General features: G+C 42.0%; 1 protein-coding gene across 2 annotated transcripts in view; it reads left to right on the top strand.

The window, feature by feature from the left end:
- The window catches only part of ZCCHC7 (zinc finger CCHC-type containing 7), a 122869-nt gene that overhangs the window by 89746 nt on the left and 13237 nt on the right, over positions 1-19886 (top strand). For both annotated transcript variants that reach the window (XM_075078314.1, XM_075078315.1), the window contains exon 8: positions 7718-7753. In XM_075078314.1, coding sequence (XP_074934415.1) covers positions 7718-7753 — 36 coding nt within the window. The remainder of the gene's footprint in view (positions 1-7717; positions 7754-19886) is intronic.

The following is a 19886-nucleotide window of genomic DNA, read 5'->3' as shown; positions in this document are numbered from 1 at the left end:
TCTGGTAAGCACTTAGACAGAACTGCGATCTTAAGTATCATTTCTTTGTCTGTCTTGCCACCTTTTCTGTTTTACATGTTTTCTGAAGCCAGTTCTCATAAAGTAATTTTCTTTTCTGTAAAGAATGTGAGTCCTCTGTCATCCCAAGTTTTAAATCCTACCTAAGTCGTGTAGATGATCAGAAACATCACAGCATGTACTTTTTCTGTTCATTTAAGTCCACCTTAAATCAGAAATGTTTATCTTTGAAACCTTCAGGCAGTTCTCTTGCGCTTCTGCATGGCAGGCATGAGGCCACCTGCCCAGCGAATGCCAGACTGTAAGGGCAGGGTCTCCTCTGCCCCATACCTGGAAAGAAAGGTGGCATGGCAGAACTGCAGAGCGCAAAAGGAAGGTTGTGAGGCTACGCAGCAGGGTCAGAGAGGTTATGAAAAGTAAGAAGGTATAACCTTTGAAAACCTGACATCTGTATGCAAATGAAGAAAACAGAGAGGATCGTAAACTCTGGCAGATTAAATGCAAAAGTGCAGAACTGAGGATAAAAAATTGTTCAGGGGCACTTTGCAAAGGAATCAAAACCAGCAGTAAATCTTCCTTCTCATGAAAGCAAGAAGCCTGTGGGGCCACCAGGTGATGGAGACAGGAAAGGAACGCTCATCCAAGATAAGGCCATTGCTAACAACCTAAAAATATTTTTTTGGCATCTAGCGATCATAGTGGAAGAAACTGGGGACATTCCCACACTGAAATCTTACTTTGTGGGGGGAGTCATCAGAGAATCTCTCTGAAATTGAAGAGGATGTTAGGGTTACTGCTAACCTATGAATCCTAACCGGTTACCAGAATGGGATAACGATTACCCAAAAGCTGTAGAGGAGCTGGAAGGTGGAATAGCCAGATTAGTGATGGTGGCGTCCAGCCTTTTTCTTTGTGTCTGGCTGGAAACTGAGTGGCAAATCAGTTAGTTCTTAAAACAGGTCCCAGGGAGAGCTGGGCAACCGGGCCTGCCAGCCTGATGTGTACACCAAGCAAATTACCAGAAACTGCGACAGCAGCGCCATGTTGGAATGGATCTATAAATATGATATGAGTGGGAGGATTCAAGGTTGCTTTTGTAAAGAAAATCCTACTTCTCAGAAATCTCTGGGGTCCTTCAAAGGAGAAGGTTGACAGGCATGTGTGTAAACATGATCCAGCTGACATAGTCTACAATTTCCAAAAGGCGTTTGACAAAGTTCCTGACCAAAAGCTTTTAAGGAAACTAAACAGGCATGGAATAAGAGGATAAAGGTAGGATATGCTAGTGTGACATGGAAAAGGGTGAACAATAGGGCGACAAGATTTGCTGGGAAGACTGAATTATTTAGAGTGTCAGTGCTGAGAGCCAACTGTGAAGAACTGCCCAAGGACTGTAAGCAACAGAGGGAGAGCAAAATAAAATGGTGGAGGAACTTGAGTGGCAATAAACATAAACTAAAGTGTCTGGGGAAAAATAATCCCATCTTTGCGTATGGAATAATGGGCTCTGAGTTTACCATTACCATTCGGGACTCTAATTTTAGAGCTGTGAGACATAATCCCCCCAAAAATCAGTTTAGTGTTCAAAAGCTGTGAAGGAAAGCTAGTGGAATGTCAGAAGTCACCAGGAAAGCAATGGACACTAGGTGCAACTTTGGTGCCTCTCTTCTGCATCCTTCAGCACAGATACAGCCAGCCTGGAAGAGAGACGACAGAGGGGAAGATCTGTAAAGAGCTTCAAAGTCATCCATGACAGGAGACAGTGGTTAAGGATCAATTGTTCCTCATTTCTTCCAGTACAAGAATTAGGGGACGTCTGAGGAAGGCATTGGGAGCTGGGCTGAGAAGAGACAGGAGGTGCCTCTGTGCAGTAGGTAGCAGACCTGAGAGACTCGTTACCAAGTGACGCAGTAGGTGCAGAAAGTCTGCTCTGGTTCCAGAGGAGGCAGGAGCAGCTCATGGGGGAGAAGTCCATGGAAGGGTATTGAACACGCACAAGCTTCATCCAGCTTGCAAAGCCATTGAGCTTAAAACAGTTGAGTGCGGAAGAGTGTGAGGGAAAGGATGCGTGCTTGCCCTGATTTTAAGCTCCATGCGGCACCAGCTTATGGCCACAGTTAGAGGCCGTGGGCAAGTGGAGGTCCAACACAGGGTAGACGTTATTGCTTTCAGGCTATGTAAAGCCTAATAACAGGTCCATATGTCTGTGTCTCTGCTAATTACTTTCTGTAAAGAATTACAGGTCCTCCATGGGGCATTTCATCGAAAACCTGAATGTGTTTCACCAAGCCCAGGTACTGCAGTTGATTGGTATGAGTCTGCCGGTTTGGATGCTCTCCCTAGGAGCTGGAGGCAGACCACAGGTTTTGCTCTGAGCCTGGGGCTGAATGAGTCCAACATTCCCCAGCCTTCTCCAAAATACTCTGAAGAATCTACTGCAGCCTTCATAGAGCAGATCTTAATACAGAGTTGGGAAAAAAACTGATACATTCCCTAATTTTTTTGAGTTGTTATCAAACACTTTGGGCATTCCAAGAAAGTTTTGTCTTTTGAGAAAGTTCACTTGCTTTTACTGTGACACAAAGGAAGCAGAACAAGCTCCTGTGTGCAGCCTGTTTCGGAGTGACCCCCCACAGTCACGCTTTTGTCCAGAAGTGAACGTGAGGCAGCTCAAGGTACTTCGGCTAGTTTGATTTGAAAATGTTCAAAGTTATTTAAAACATTTTCAGTGTAATAGATTTATTATCTGTTAGGACAGTCACTTTCCCTGAGACAGCCCTGAGTCATCTTAGGTGAGATGCATTGGAAGCAGTTCAACCTCACGTGCTTTCCTCGGGAAGGAGGAGTGTGTAGCAGTTGTTGAAAAGCGCAGCTCTGAGCATCTGCTGCTCCCCCAGGAAAGAGCACATAGGTCTCGTGCAACGTTGTGTGCACGTATAGATGTGTATCTATATATATCTGTGGGTGCATATATATACTTATGCTTACATATGTATAAGCTGAAAACCCCATGCCCTGTGTTTTGCAGGTTCGGTGGCAGTTAGGTGGGTGTCATGAGGCTTGTGGTCTACAGTCTCACCTGCCAGCTGCAAGGGTGGGAAAAGAACTTCATAAGCGGGGTGGTGTGGCAGGGAGGAGGGAAACATGGCAGGCAGGACAGCGCATCCTTGATCCTTAGAGAAAAATAGTGTGTGGGTGCTCGGTGAGCTGCCTGAGCTCATCCAGGACCTGGCAGCCAGCACTGCCGGGGTCCCTGGTGCTCTTCAGCTGTGTTGCGCCTGCTGGCCTCGTTCGTGTCTGCACACCCCAAACACTCTGCAAGCAACACTTCTTCCCAGGAACAGGCTGGGTACCTCAGCTGGCATCTTCTCTATATGCCTTGACACCTTTTCTGGCTGTGTAAACCACCGCTAGCCTCTCCTCTCCCGGAGATTTCCTTCTGCCTTTGTCTTCTTCGGAGCCCGTGACGATGCTTGCCGCCAGGATGTGGCTGCCTTTACGGGCCGGGCTGTGGCTGGGGACGCAGGGGCAAGTCCGGGGGGTTGCGCTGGTGGCCTCGCAGCCATGGGAGCCCATTCCCACCAGCAGTGCTGCCAGCCTTCGCCTGGGCGGAAAGCAAGGGGTGTGCCGTGCCTTTCGTCCCTCGCTCCCCAGCGGTGTCCCCCGTTTTCACACCTGCAGTGAGGCAATGTCCACCTAACGGTAAGCGTAAGTAAACGTTACCAGGAGCCTGGCTGACACCGGCGGTCGACCAGCTCGGCCTGCACCACGCCGGCACCGGCAGCAGCGGCCGTCTGCGCTGGCGGCGCAGGGAGAGGTCTCGACATCTGCTCGTGCGGGAGCGTTTTTGAAGGGAAGCATTGTGTGTTTGCCGCGGCAGTTCCCATGCGGAGGTGATGAAAAGTGTGTGTTTTGGCAAATCTTTTGTTTTATTGTGGTGGCTTGCGGCGGGGCAGCTCCTAGCAGCCGCCGCTTTGACAAAGCACCAGAGGATTCTGTTAAAAAGTTGTGTTTAGTAATTGTAGTCGTCGTGTCAGACCATAACTGACTTGGAGCTGAAGGATTTTTGCGAGATGAGTACTGTGCCAGCAGGGACCCAAGTCTCCTGGGCCAGCCGCGCTCTCATTAAGATTTGCCGCTAGCCGTGGCGGTGTTCGGCAAGTATGTGACGTGCATGCTGTTATTGTATGCTTGGCTTGTCAGCCTGCAGCTTTCTGACACTCACTTATGTCACTCTTTATTCAGAGAGGAAGAAGCTTTTGATAATTTGACAAGACAAGCTCTTAAACGATCTAGGTCATGGCCTTCACTGTCTGTGATTGTGAACATATTTCCTGAAAGCCCTGTCACTCATCACAGCTACATTTTCTCCCGGGGAGCCGCAGGCCCGTCCCGGTCTCCTGTCAGCGCGTGCATTTTGGTTATTCATACGCCAAATACAGTAGCGGGGTTTTTCCTTCCCTTTTGCAAATGCTCGCATGTTAGCGAGGCTAATCCTCTCCCCCGCGCTGCGCTCCCAGCAGGGCTGCCGTCGAGGGCCCTCTCGGCGCAAGGCAGACGACTGGCCAAGGGGAGCGGAAAGGAGGAAAGGCCGCTTAGTGCTGTTTTTGTGTTTGCTCATTGTTGTGGAAATATGAGAACTGGTGGCAAGGGCCTTGTCTATTGAGCACTCGAGTCCTGGTCTGCTGTCAGGGGCTGTTTGAGATTGAGTGTTTTATTTTCTTTGATGTTCACGTTTGAGAATGGGGAAGTGGGAATTAAACAACAGATGCATTAAGCCGTTGTTCTGGTAAAACAATAATTAGCACCTGATAAAATTCAGGACGGGTCAAAACGCGTAGCATCCAGCCTTGATTCGTCTGGTGTGGCAATCTTGGCCGGATCAGGCTGGGATACGAATAATCACCCTTCCAAATGAACCGAACGTGGGCCGCAGCAAAACCAGCACAGATTTGGGAAAACGAGTTGCCCAGTGCTTGTGCCCAGCACTTGTGCAGCAAAAGGCATGTGGGTGTAGCTCAAGGTGTGGGGAAGCGCACCTCGCCTGTGCCTTCTGCAGCTGTGCCACGGTGGCACTGCTTTTAAGAGTAGGCACCTTTTGTGCGGGTACATCTACATGCTAGTAAGGTCAAACCGCTGGGGCAGGAAATAAATGCAATTTTATTTTAATGTAGTTCATCACGCTGCCATCGTACTTGTATACTGCAGGGGTTTTTCTTTAGATGAGGGCCATTCATGGTTAAGTAAATAAATAAGAAAAATCACAGGTTCGGTGGTTGTTGTATTTGGTTATGCTCTCTTCCATAGCAAACCTCTTTGCTTCTTTTGGGAAGCCAGTATTCAGTGGTAATTGTTAATTATGTTTTTTGTCATTCCATGGTAGAAGATACAGACAATAAGTCTGAGCTGATGCAAGGTAATAGGACTCCTAGTTAAAAGCATCATTTCTAAAAAGGTGTTGTTTAGCCAGGCATCCATTTTCAGCTATTGTATTCAACTTCTGAAGTTCATAAGTAATCATTGTGACAATGAAAAGTACTACACGGAATCACCATCTGAATGAAGAAATATGCTTGGCCAATTTTCCCTTACCACTTTCCTCCCACCTCCCTTAAGTTTTCCCACAATCTTAAAACATCCTTGAAGAAGACAGCGATAAAACCCACCTCCTATAGCACTGCTGAGGGGTTGGGACTGTGCCTCTCCCAGTGTTCTGGCAAGAGCTATGCCAGCTGTAGTTTCCTACCCTGAGTTACAGAGTTTCGCTGACAGTGATGTGTCTGTGTCCAGAGCGAAAAAGACCCAACCAAACTATTATTCAAAAATAATTTTTTTTATTATTATTAAATAGCTGCCGTGTGAGTAAAGGTCATAGCACAGAGTGGCATTTTGCCAGTATACGACAACTCATTGATTGCGATTTTTCAACCATATTAGTCTGGGGACACTGTGGTAATCGAAAACTATCCAGAACTAATGTATAAATAACTGCCTGCTACCCCTGTGCTAAACCAGCACAAGTCTCATGCACAGTTCAAGCCTTTTACAGGTTTGAGAGAGAAGGAAAGGTCTTTGATATAACATTTTTGTACGCTTGAGAGTGTTTATATATCATGCCTTCAAATCCTGTGTAAGTTAGCGAAGGAGGAAAATCCTTTTGTTTGCACTCGAAGACAGCTCAAGTGTGTTCAAACTGTCAAATGTTGTGGTCTGTCCCTCTGTTAGAAATGTGATGTACTTCACACACTTTCTTTATAGAAATATTAATATAAAACTCAAATATTTACATGCAGTATTTGAGTAAGAGGAGAAATGTCGAACCGTTACACAGAACAGATTGTAGATTTTTCTCCAGAAAATTGTGTTACTGAAGGAATGAATAATAAATAATATAATTTCCATCACATCCAGGAAAAACATACTGTATATGCCATAGGGTGACTGTCAGAAACTTGGATTATTTTTTGAAAGATTCAGTTGCTAGTGTTGGTTGTTGGGTGGGTTTTTTTTTTAATTAACATGCTCTGTCAGAATAAAAGAAGGTAAGAATTTAGGCATGAGTGAAAAATTTATTCGAAATCTAAAGAAATGTTAATAGTACTCATTTGCAAGTAATCATGAGGCTTTAATGTTTGAAATCGGAGCTACAGCATATTACACAGAAGCCACAGAATAACTAATGTTTCTTCTTAAAATACTGAAAATTCAGATTGGCAAACCAAATTGCTAATTGTTCAAATGATTAGGAAGCTATTTTAATAAAACAGTAAATGTTTTAAGCAAAAGTGAAAGACCTCCATCGAAGTCCCTGCGTGCACACTCTCTTAAACACGAAAATGGCTAACAAAGTGCCACTATTGCTGTGTCTGCTATGGCTTGGGGGTCACAGGAGAAGGCAGAAATAGTCTAACTTTTGTAAAAATGTTAAGAACGCTTGAGAAAGTAACGTCTGTCTCGTTGATCATTAACAGATTCTGATTTTGTTTCAGGAAGAAAATCCACATTTTCCTCTTTCCTGTCTCTTATGTATTCCTCAGGTCTATTGTGTTTTTCCTGTAATTCAAAAATCTGCTCTGTAAAATTTTTTTACAGTGGGCTGCACTTACAAGTTTGTGTGCGAGTCTGGCAAGTTAAAAAAAAAAATCAAGCAAGCCATTGTAAAAATAGAAACATTAAAGCAATCTGTTCTGCTTCTTGTTTACAACTCATCTGACATTAGGCTACTGAGGATTATTACATGTAACAATTATATTTTGATTAGGATAGAGATATGTACAAAAATACTAAAATATTTCTATTTCTACATGAAAGGAAGGTACCTTGTGATTTAATTTCCAAAACACTGTGTAAATTTAAAATGTCAGAAAATGTAGAATTATATTCAGTTCTGTTTGTTTTGCAGTGTTAATACTTATTACAGTTAAGAGCACGTTACTCTTCCAAACTTCTAGCCTTCAGAGAAGAAGGGGAGAGAGAAAACTGTTACTGGCTTTCTGACAATGGCAGGGAGTGTGTTAAACCAGTGTAAAATTCAATTAAACTGTCTAGCCAGGTTTTTGAAGCTGAAATGCAGACCCTTTCAGTTAAGCTTCTTATTTTCCTGTGACCGACACCGGTGGATACTGTGTTATGCCAAAACCAACAGGCTGTAAAGCACCTTGTTTCATGCTCCTAGTTGATCAATATTTTTATTTTCCAGGCTTGCCCAGAAATATGGAGGCAGTATCACCTAACAGTAAGTAGAAACACCTTTTTTATTTTCTTCTACACCCAGCCTATTTACTCTTCTGTGAACTGCTGACCATAAAATATAGACAAGCATCTTCTGCGAGAAGATAATAAACATCTGAAGAGTTTTTGAGCTGAAGAATGCAATGAAACACTGTCACTATTTTTAAAACATCTTTAGAACTTATGATTTTTGTTTTAATACTGTAATCATTAAATGAGTGCCTTGCAGCACCCTCTCCTTTCAGTGACTACATTTACACATATAAAGAGGGTTAAATTTTAAGTTGAGATGCGTAGCAGAAGCAATAATCCCATCTCAGATATCCCGAATGCTGGTAATTAATCACTGTGTGTGACAAAGCTTTCTTTTTCAGTGAGTAAAATAAATCTCAGCTAGAGTGGAGATGTTAATTTGAGCAAATACACTTTACCAACTTTTGCAGATAATTTCTAATTGGTAAGGATATAGATATAACATCTTCTTTGGCCTGCATTAGTTGTCTTTAATCACTGAAAGAAGAAAAAAAAAAAGTTTGTGAACTGTACCAGTGTATTACTTAAGGTTTTTCCTCATATGTAAAATAAGAGATAAAAATAAAACAAAATGTGTATAAATTTGGCTAATGCTGAAACCTAGAACAATATTTAACTAGTGAAGACAATATTCAGTGGATTGGTATCACAAATCTTGAATATATTAATTTATAAAATTATTATACATAATAATTTTTAAAGATCAGGACTTTTGCTGTTCATCTGAATCTTTGCTGTTATTGCTATCCAGACTAACCTCGTATGTATTTAGCTGTTATAGATAATTAATCACTGTTATCCATTCAAAACAAAGTAGAAAAGTTTGTCCACTACTTTTCTTTCTGGGTCTTTGGTGTGGGCTTTTTCTCTTGAGCAATAAATGGAATGTGCTTTTTAATTTCTTGCCTTCACCTCTTCATGGTAGTGGAAGGCTCTTTTTTCTGGTTTTGCGTCTAAAATCAATGAATGAGAGAAATGTGTGCTTACAACCTCTTCTTGTGTTTTCTGCTTAATGATTTTAAAACAAAGATCTCCTTTGGAAATCCTCCACCCTTTTGGAGCATTTTACTTCTATTTTAAACAGAATTGGTATAGGCTTTTAAAAAAAAAACTTATGAGCAAAAGGTGCATTCACTGAGTATTTTTATTTGCTTTTTTAAAATTGCATGAGGAAAAAGGTAAATACTGTCATTCATTATAATCCCTAAGGGTGCATGTAAAAATGATTTCTGAAATGTTTATGATATTTGGAATGTAATAATCAAGAGAGGTATATTAGCTGCAGTAATATGTTGGGTTCTGTTTCTTACTGAGGTACAAGATTTAATTTAATTTTAGTCTTGCTTGCCATTGAAAATTCCTCAAAAAGTGAGTTGCAGCCAACACTTAGAAAATATTTATTTCTGTAAAAAAGTGTGGGGGAGCTTAAACCTGACCAAGTGGTTACTTAGGGCAGAAATTGAGTCATCTGAGGTAGAAAATTTTAATCTGTGAATTTTGTAGAAAGTGTTCGGAGTTTACACTTTACTTAGTATAAAGCTAACAACATTTGTGAAAGCAGGCGCTTGTTAGAAAATGTGGTAGTTATGAATATGACTGTATTATTAAAATTACCCATTTCGAAATTCATGGTGCATTTTAGGGGCATTTTGAAATGCAGTCAGATATGGGCACGCAAATATAAATTGACATTGCTTCATACCTTAGCTACTGATAAATAATTTTTATTTTGCAGTGAACTGCAAATTATCTGCAAATAATTCACATTTCTGATATGTGGGAAATGCTTTGCACATCTCCATTTTTTTGCATGGGAAGGCTCACTTTGACTCAAAGTTACATTAGTAGTCAGATTAAGCCTGGAATTTAAAAATTTGTGTGGTAAAAGGCATGCTTGATATTTAAAAGAAGTTATACCTCAAGAAAGTGCTTTATCTGAATTGTTTAAATGTACTAGTCCCAGCTTTTATTATTCCATTTAAATACTCTCTTTCGCACCCAAAGCAGAACAGAAGTAAATAGTGTTCTTGCAAGAATCAAAACTGCTGTCCTGGAATAATGTATGTTATATACATACATTTATACAGTTGAAACTAAAAAGTCAACAGCTTTTATTCTCATGTCATCATAGTGGTATTTCACTATAGAAATCAGTTTATAATTTTTCCTAGTTTAGAATAAATATTTCTGCACAAACAGGATACTGGTTTAAAGAAAAACAATAGAAGTTTAAAAACAAGTGGCTGTTGCCGTGCTGCAGAGGCTGCCTGACAGTTAGCAAACAGGCTAAGGCTGCAGTGAGTTTTTCCTGCGCTTTAGCCACGGATACAACCGCTAGAATTGAATTGATTTCGGTAAATTGATCACAACTATCACAAACGCAGGTACACGTACGCGCAAATAAAACAAAGCATTCTGGTTTGTAATAAAAGACTGTTTTTGTAACGTCGCTTACAGACAGCCGTTACACAGTTTGTCTAAATGTTTTGCATTATATAAAGTATTCTTAGTTAATTACTGTGAATGCTTGTGAAAAACCACACAGCCTTCCACCTTTCTCTTTTGTGAAGCTTTTGGTGATTTTATTCATTATCTGGCTCTTTCCTAAGAGATGGACTGCCATCTATTGACTTCTTGTAGCCCCTGCACAGAAACGTGGGTTGACTAGAACAATGCCTAAATAATAAATCCATTCTGCTGTTATGGATGGTGGTAGGTTTTTGTTTACATTAGCTGTGGTGACAAATTTTGGCACATTACAAATAATTTGTTGTATGGGCAGAAATGTCTTATTCCAGTGAAAATAGGCTGCCAGTGCAACTGCATGAGCAGTTGAAAGGGCAAGAAGTATTATAAGCAGAATATTTTAATTTGCCTTTCGATAGAAAAAAGAGTATCGTATTGTATTCAATGAAGCTTACATTTAAAAGCTCTAAGCTACATTTAAAAGCTTTATAGCGGGATGAAGTTAGTTTCTTTAAACTTGTTCTTTCAACTTCGTTAACTAAAATTATTCTGTAAAAAACCCATCAGTCAGCAGAACAATCCAAATTCCCACTGTGGTTTAAAATAATATTTAATAACCTCTTTTTAACTGGGATTTAAAACTTTTGCAAATCATTTTCAGTGTGCCTGCTGACAATGTATTTGTCAAAACATATTTTAGGGTTTTCTTCATAAAGGTATCTATTTGCAGTACATTGGTCAGGTTTTATACCCGCTTACATTTATCAAAGGGGTTATTATAAATTCAAATAATACCACAAGGACTCTGTTGGCAGGTCCAGGATAAACAGTTTTGATCATAGCTTAGTGCAGTAAATAATAATATGTGTAATTTTTTCACAGACGAAGCATTTGAAGGTCTTGTAAAACTCCTTATTCTAGATTATTAGGAAGCTTAGTTTACAACTTTGTCTTTCTAAATGCCAGATGCTCCACAAGCCCAGAGAAAAATGGTCTGTGCTCCAAAGGACATGCCACCACATCCCCTCTCCCACACTGGAAGGGTACTGGGGGTGCCGATGGCAGGGCTTTTATGTCCTCAGAACACTTGGCTCTTTCTCATTCCCTTTCTCTTGTCGTTTTGTATTTCAGCTATAGGGGTAGAGGCGTTTGTTAAGTATTTTGTACTCAAGTGGAGGCCAGTTTATAGCCTATTTACAAAAAAAATAGGAAGTCAGTGGAAAAACTTGTGAGATCAAGGCACTCTACGAGTTTCATTCGTTTTATTCAGTTCTGCTGTTTGTTATTAAAAATCTGCAGTCGCGTCCCCCTGAGTTTGGCGTGCGGCCCGACCGTCTGGCTGCGTGTCCAGCGCAGCTCCCCGCTCAAGCATCTGCGTGCTGGGGGAGAGGAGCGATCCTGCCCACCCCAGTCTCGGGGGTCCGGAGCGGGGACAGCCCCTGTCCCCCAGTGTGGGAACTGCCGCATCGTTAACAGCTCGGGGCTTCGGGTGGGCTTCGGGTGGGCGGCAGGAGCGGAGCCGTCCTTCCGTGGGGGCACCGTGCCATGGGAGGAGGCTTTTACATCCCGCAGCCGAGCCAGCGGATGGGCCCTTGGGTCCGGACCCGCTCCCGTCCCATCGGTCGTCCTGCGGCTTTGCCGCGGGAGCGGCCTGATGGAGCTGAGGGCAGATACTGCGCTGCTGTGAGCAGTCGCATTGCCACCCAACGGATGACATCACTGGAGAATAAAGAGGAAATTATTTTCAGCGCACGGTGACCCATGTTTTGCTCCGGGCATGGAGCTGCCGCCTCTTCCATGAGTCCCTCTGAAGGGCAGCTCAACCCCTGACTGCGTGGTGGTGCTGGCGGGGTACCCGAAGACGTGCAAATGGCCATCTCAGTATTTCGATGCAAAATGGAATACCTGCTGGCTGTGTAGGTCTCCCTGTGTATGCTGCACTGCTCCATTGTTCAGGGGCCCTCGTGGTGTATGAAAACAGACGTAGCCAGTCCGGCTGAGGAACAAGATGTGGATGCAGTAATCAAATAGGCATTAATGTTGCAAATATTAGTGTCTTCTTCAGTAAATATCTACAGAGTCATGAAATTCCATGCCTAAAATGGAGAGAGCACAATTTTTATTTTTCGAATGTGTTTCTCGGCATAGATGCGTATGTTAAAAAACAAATCCTGCTTGGATTAGGTGTTTTCTTTCTATAGGGGTTGCTCATTTTTACTAACCTCTTCCTCCCCCTGTACTGCTCTGGCCGTAAGGGCTCCTTCCCCCATCCCCTGCCTCCACCAGTCTCATTTATATTAAAGCTCCTAGGCCAAGATGGCCACCAACAGAGTTTTAGAACCATCAGAATTTTTAACTAGCAGAAGCTATCATTTAACATGCTTTTTGACAGTTTGTTAATCTTACTTTTAATCCACTTGCATAAAAGAAGGTGAACCAGGAATTGGCTGTTTTGGCCTCTGTGCGTAAAAGACATGAAGGGACAATACATCTTTTGTGTTTAAATTTTGCGCTCGGATTTCTTTGTGTGCATTATTAAAATTCCTCATGGCCTGCCACTTTTTTTCTGAAATGAAAACGTAAGCAGTGTTGCTTAAAGTCAGTTTGTATCCTTTAAAATGTGACTTTCAGAAAGAGAAAATCTAAAATACGACCCTGGAAAAAAATACTTGAGCTTGAGAGAGCGAGCGTTTGGTTTCCAGAGAAGCTTTGTAGGTTTTGTGCGGTGAGGGAAAGGATGGGTTTACAAGTATTTTCAGGAAGAGATTAAGCCTGACTTCCCCGTGCACAGGGCTGGGGCCGCTGCAGTGGCTGCGAACATGGCTGCAGTGTCAGCCCCTCTGGTCTCTGCGCGGCGCGGGGCTGCAAAGGCCATGAGCGTCGCATTCGTGTTAAATACTTCAGCACTTGACCAGTTTCTCTCCGGATGCTTTAAGGTTATTTTTATTAACTCTAGTAAAACATACCACTTTGTCTGTGCTCTTTGTTCACGTTTGGAGTCACGGAGCAGGCCCCCGTGTGCCACCGGTGCAGTAGCCGTTCAGCGGGACGTTTCACAGGGAAGGCAGCCCAGAATGCCGGGGGTGTGAGATTAGGGTAAGGATGACTCTGCCTCCTGTGGATTGTGGGGAAACACGAACACCTGGAGCGTGACGGTGTCCCCACGCTTGCCCTTGAGGAGAAGGTGCCTTTTTTGGTGCTTGGGTTTGTGAAGACTTCATATTCTCCAAAAATCCATGCTGGCCTCTTTGGCCAGGGGAGGGGGTAGGGGACATCTTGGACAACAATTGGCAGATATTTTGTTTTTAAATTTTGTGCTTGCATTGTTCAAGCCTGAGCCCTACTGCTTTTCCAAGTGCTGTTCTGTGACAGAGATGCTTCTGAAATGCCTGCCTGCCCAGCACAGTTGTTCTGGTGAAAATAACTACCAATAGAGGTGGATTTGTACACTGTCTAGAGGGTCCCTTGGATTTTATTTTACATTCTGTTTATTTTCCCCACTGATTATAATTTGTCCCTCATTATTGTTCTCATTCAAGTTTCAAATATTTTTGAAGTTACCAGAAACCTAAACCCAAAATTTGTCTGTTGCAAAGAAAACATATTTCACAAAAGACAGCATTCTTTCTGAGATCTTTTTTTTTTTAATAGGAAACAGAATTTCAGATCCTGAAATAAGTGTAAGTTTATGAGTGCAAAGCGTATGCTATAGCTTTCAGTTAAGAAAGCATGCTAGACAGAGTTCTTTCCCAATTTTTGCTTTAAAACTGTATATAAAATATTACAGGAAAAAGAATTAGCTTCAGTAACTTTATACAAATATGTAACATCTACAAAAAATACTGTTTAGAGTTTGCCTTTTCATGAAATGTTGGGTTTTAACTAATAACCCTGGCCAGTTACAAGTACCGAATAATTAGGGGGTTTTTGTGTGTCGGTTAAGTTGAAATAGAAAGTTCAAGCTCGTTATCTGTAAAATGCCAACATGTCTTCGTGCTTGTGCTTTCTTTCCTGGGAAGGAACAGTGGTGTCTTGGTACCTCTTTGCTGCAGAGGACAGATCCCTGGTTGATGCCTGTTTTTACACCCCAGGGTTGTGGTCGTTACCCCAGCTGAGCATCTGGCTCTTGCCAGGCTGCACCAGGAAGCTGCAGACCCCGCACGGACCCGAGCGGCCGTTTTGGGTGGGCTGTGTAACCTTCTGGCAGCGCAGTTTTCAGCTGCCACTTACCTAATCGCGTAAGCATGGCAGAAAGTGTGCTTGCTTTCTCTAACACATATCTGCCTCACGCTCTTCCCCATCTGCCTCCCCAGAAAATAAAATAAAAGATGCTTTTAAATTGAGGGTTACAGGCTGATTACATCTTGACCAGAGATTGCGTTTTGATGTACTTCTGGAAGCAGCCTGGGACTGGGGGGAAATAGAAGGCTTGGCTGACTGAACTGAGTAATTTCCATTTCTCTGATTTTGGGGTTCCAAATAACCTCCTCAAAGTGTCTGCGAGTAAGTGGCATCCTTCAGAGAATCCCTGACTTCAATATGCACCTAACTGTTATTTAAGGAACTCCGTGTTTTTCTGCAAAGGCAATACCTTTTGGCCCTGCCTTTAAATGGGAAAAGGAGAAGAGCAGTAGGGGGTGGAAATTAAAAGGGGATGAAAATTAATATATTTTAATATTTTAAATGTTTAAATCTGTGGTTAGCTAACCCATACATGCCCAGGAACCTATTTGTGCAGTACGTGACATTTTTCAAGCGCTGTGCCAGAAATCCTGGTGGTGAGATATGCTCACGACTGGAGAAAGACTGAGCGCGCTGCTCCCTCCCACGCAAACTTGTGGGCAGGAATTGCTCTCCTCTCAACACGGAAGCTGCCACGTGCGTTCCTCCTTTGCCCAACATACGCCAAAACTGTTGTGATCGCTATTTTTGTGATATGCCAAAACTGTTGGATAAGTGGTTAATTAAACAGAAAACAGGATAATCATGGTAAGATTTATTGCTGAAAAGTGTCCGATCCTATACAGAACTGCACTTCTTTTAAGCAAAAGGATTAAGAGGATCTTTTCTTTAATGCGTACAGATTTGGTAAAAATGTTCATTTCTCTTTCCTTTAGTTTGAAAAGGTGAACCTATATGATCATTTAAATAATTTTTACCTTTTCAAGTGTTAACCATCTAAATAAGGAAAATAGAATTGTCAAGGTAGAATGAGATTTTCCATGCATTTTAGAAACAGGCTGTTATTTGAGAAAAAATAATTACGTGTTTCTGTGCCCGTTTTCTGTAGTAAATCCTGTATATGAATATTCATATTAAAGGTCCTATATTCCTGAAAATTATTCCCCTGAACTTGATATGAAGGTGTTTTTTCTCAGTGTTGTTAGGACTTAAGAGTTGGTTTCAAAATTCCACAGGAAACAAAAAATTATCTGTGATCTAACAGGCATTTCAAAACACAGAAAAATTACACTTTCAGGTAGGTATTGTAATATGTATTTTGGTGCATTTTTATATTGCAAAGTGGAAAAAATGCAAAATGTTAGTAGAGGGTAAATGTTGATGAACTCTTTGCATGTCTGTCCTAACTAGGAGTGGCATTTTGCTTGTCAAATGTCCACTTAGTAGCCGCTTGTAAATTGCATGCTCTAGCAGTACTGAAACGGTTGCATTTTGTCATAGAAATATTTCGCGTGTTGAAACATCACAGGTGTTCAGCAGCGGCAGTCTATGAGCTCTGCGCTGGCAGCAGCGTATGTGATCGTCCATGTCGCTGCCAGAGCTGGTAGTTCATCTTGTCAATGATCCGTGCATTAGGAGCAGCCAGGAGCTCGAACCGGTTAGATGGTAACTGTCTCAAGTTATGCTTGATCATGTTAATAATCTACGGATTACGATTCCCTAAAAGTATTCACTGATTTAATTCTGAGAGGGTCTATCATGTCAATAATATTAATACATCTTGTTTGGTCCTGTCATGTGAATAGAAAAGTTACTCTCCCCATGACAGAATTATCCTGATTTTGATTTCATATTTTGAAAAAATCAAGCGTAAAGGGAATTAAAAGGAGCCAAAGGCCCATATAAAGTGGTAAGTAGCGTAGAGCCAGGTGCTCTAAGTAGGTACTATTGTACCGCAGCACTGGAGAAGTCTCAGAGCAGTGGATGCTTTGCATGATACACACATACGTAGCACCCGCCTATGGCAAAGGAAGAAGTTACCCCTCAGAAGCGTTGGCTTCAGGGGAGTGGGACGAGGCCTTCATTTCAACTGATTTTAGAATGTTAATTTTGGATTAAATTAATATTTGACAAAGATGCTCTTACAGCCCTAAGCAGGACACTGAGGGGCACAAAGAGGCACCCCGCTTGGCCGGCCCTGGCAGCAGCTCGCATCGAAACAGACTGTTGCACCGCTGCCTCGGCGGCCTTCTCCCCTCCGCCGCGAGGTCGTAGGCTGTCACGAGCTGCTTCGTTAGGTGTTTCACTCTGTCGCCCATCCACCTGTGGCCGGGCGGGCCCGTGGCTGGTCCCCAGAAGCCTCGGCCCCTCGGCGGCGGTGCTGCCTGGCAGGGCACGGCGTGGCTGTGCCCTGCCAGAGGCAGGAGGAGGGCTACAGGAAGAGGTACTATTTTTACGGGAGACCAGGTGATAGATCTGCAGGAAATGGGCGGTCGCTGCCTGCGTTCAAAGTTTCTCAGAGTCGGCGTCGAGTCCAAAAGCTGCTTGTCTTTTTCTTCTTCTTCTTTTTCCCTTCCCCTCAAACTTAGAGTTTCCCTGCCTGTAGTAACCACTCATCTTGTAGCTAACAGAAAGTACTTTTGTGTTGTTTCTTGACAGTGCAGTTAATTCTGTTTCTGAGGTGTATTTGTAACTTCCCTCGGCACTTAAAAATTGAGTGGTGAGTGCCTGTGCACGAGCATACACAAACACTGAAGGATTTCTGTGGACTGTGTGATATCCCTGAGACATTTTCTGCTTTAAAGTTAATTGCACTGGATTTGCACATGATATCCGGTTTCTGTATGACTTATTTTTATGGCAGATGAGACCCTGGTTAAATTAATTCTGCTTTTCGTATGATGGTGTGAGGAGGGAAAGAGAAGGAAAATAACAGCACCGAGATACGCAAAAGTTGGCTTGGAGAAAACACTGCTGATCAACGGCGTATTTATGTGATGTGGGAGAGGAGAAATCTGAAATATTTTAATCCATTTTTAGATATTCTAGACTATTCAGAAAGTCCCCAGTCATACTAAAGTAAAAACTTTATGGAATTGAGACTGATTTGAAAAAACAGATGTGCAAGAATGACATGGAAAAGCTTTGGTGTGTTAATGGCTGTATATAGGCTGTCAGACATTTCTTCAAGGACATATTCTGGATGAATGTCACTCGTTATAAAGCTGGGGAAAAATAATTATGGTATTAGTGAATATATATGATGCTCTTAAATGGAGAATGCATGAAAAAATTACGAGGAAGTTGATAAACATTAATGTGCACAGTTAACGTGTTGGTACTGTAAGGAAAATGTTTCTATAAAATTGCCCTCCAGTGAAGGCTGCTACAGCCTGAATCCTAGCCACGAGGAAGTTTCAAGAAAAAAGCATGCATTGTTGCTTATTTAGAATGTACCCCAGCAAAAACTCACTTTAACAAACTGATGCACCACGATTTTGGCATCTCATATTCTCCAGCGGCACTATATTTTTTATGTGTTTACTTCAATTTTAGCTGTGATCAGAAGTCACCTCAAAGTAAATATCTATTAAAAACGCTCCCGCAAGAAAGTTATTTCAAATGTGGTACTTCCTCCTTTTGCATCCGATAGTGAAAGGTGATCAGTGAACGACATAAAGGTTAAAGAGAGAGAAAGAAAGAGAGAGGAAGCTGTAAATCATCTAGAATGACAGTAAAAATTAAAACCTTGGGTTTTGTCGGTCTCCCCAGTGTATTGGCTAATAAATATAACCATGCTTTAGTTCCGTTCATCTTCTGATTTTACAGGCTTTGCAAATGTTTGTGTTCAGATTAATGTATAAATGTATGTGTAAGTATGCATACGCTTAGTGCGGCGAGCGTGCGTGCGTATAGCAGCTGCCGTGCGCGCTCCTGGGGCACGTATGCCGGGGCGCGTATATAACGATGTTTGGCGAGTCTCCTAATAAACATTCAAATAAAATATACGTGTCCTGATGCACGAGTCTCCTCCTCCTCCTCCTTCCCTGCCTCTTCCCCGCGCCCACCTCCCCCACCCCACTTCAAAGCTTGTGGTCCTTTTTCCATCCTTGTACTAAAAGGTTTCTTTGTAAGCCAGGCCATTTGTCCATCATTGTTTGGGGTCCAAACAGTGGTAAAATACCCTGTCACCGATCCAGAGCGCTGTGAATGGCAGCTTCTCTCTGGACAATTGGCGGTGGTGCCGAGAAATATTCCTGAGAGGATTATTTAACCTTTCAATTTAGGGGGCACAAAGCCTGGCTGATTAATGAACTTTCTGATGGGCGCTGATAAGCGGATCTATTTCTTTATTTCCTCTAAAAGTGATTCCTTCTCCTGTCCCATATTACTATAATCTTAAACATAAAATGTGGCAAATAGATTAAAAAACAGCACTAAAGAGTTTATCTGGCTGGCAAACTGAAGGAGCTAAATTAAAATTGGTAATGAAAGCAGTGGCTGAGCCCTGTATATGGTTTTTAAATGCGCTGTGTATTTTGAAGAGACTTATTCTCCAGCTTGCCTGGTAATGACTGCTTTTGGTGCACAGTCCGGGGCTGGCTTCTGTTATCCCCCCAAAAAAATGAGTTGTGTTATCTGGATGACTGCAGACACATATGCATCCCCCTTTCTCACTGCATGGGCAGACAAGGTCGATAGCATTACAAGGTATTTGTGGCAGTGCTTGTTTCAGTTTTCAGAGCTGCCAGTTTTCAGCCAGATTTGAATTACAAAAGAAGAAGCTGGCATGAAAATTGAAAGGGTTTATCGGCTAGTCTGAAGCCTCATAGCACATTGCTTATTTATGCAGTCCATTTGCACCAGGAAATGTAAAAAGGAAATACATTTTTAAAATAAGGTCATAAAGACCCAGATATGTTTAAGATGGCAAATAAAATATAGATACCTATAATATCTTTCCAGGAAACGATTTCACTTAATGTTGCACATTACTTCAGAGGAGCATTTATGTTACTGTCATAAATTTGTGCATTTGTGTCACTGTATAGATAGCCTCTGGGGATTAAGAAGGAAGTGTTTGCTAACTTACTTTAAAATTAAAATGGAGGAAAGATAGGTTTGTAGTTTGAGAGCTACATCAGAAATAGTTGAAGTTTAATGCACCGTCCTATTTAAATAACGTTTTGCATTCCGTGTAAAATTAGCCATGGACGACTGGATAGATGCCACCACCTTGGGAGAAAATTGGGATGGCTTTTAAACCATGAAGATTTTGAGGCATTCAGGGATTGTATTGTTGTTATCCTTACTATCTTGCATATATTCATTTTCTCTATGAACTTGAGAATTTTTGTCCATTTTTCAGAAAAGACTTTTTGAATTATTTTAGTATTTTTTCTCTGCTTCTAAGAGTATCAAAAGATTACATTCATTTCTTTTAAATACATAACATT

This window comes from Phalacrocorax aristotelis, chromosome Z, assembly GCF_949628215.1.
Source record: "Phalacrocorax aristotelis chromosome Z, bGulAri2.1, whole genome shotgun sequence".
Classification (NCBI taxonomy): Eukaryota; Metazoa; Chordata; class Aves; order Suliformes; family Phalacrocoracidae; genus Phalacrocorax; species Phalacrocorax aristotelis.
The sequence above is the reverse complement of the archived record's forward strand: the minus strand, read 5'-3'. Positions and strand labels throughout refer to the sequence as shown.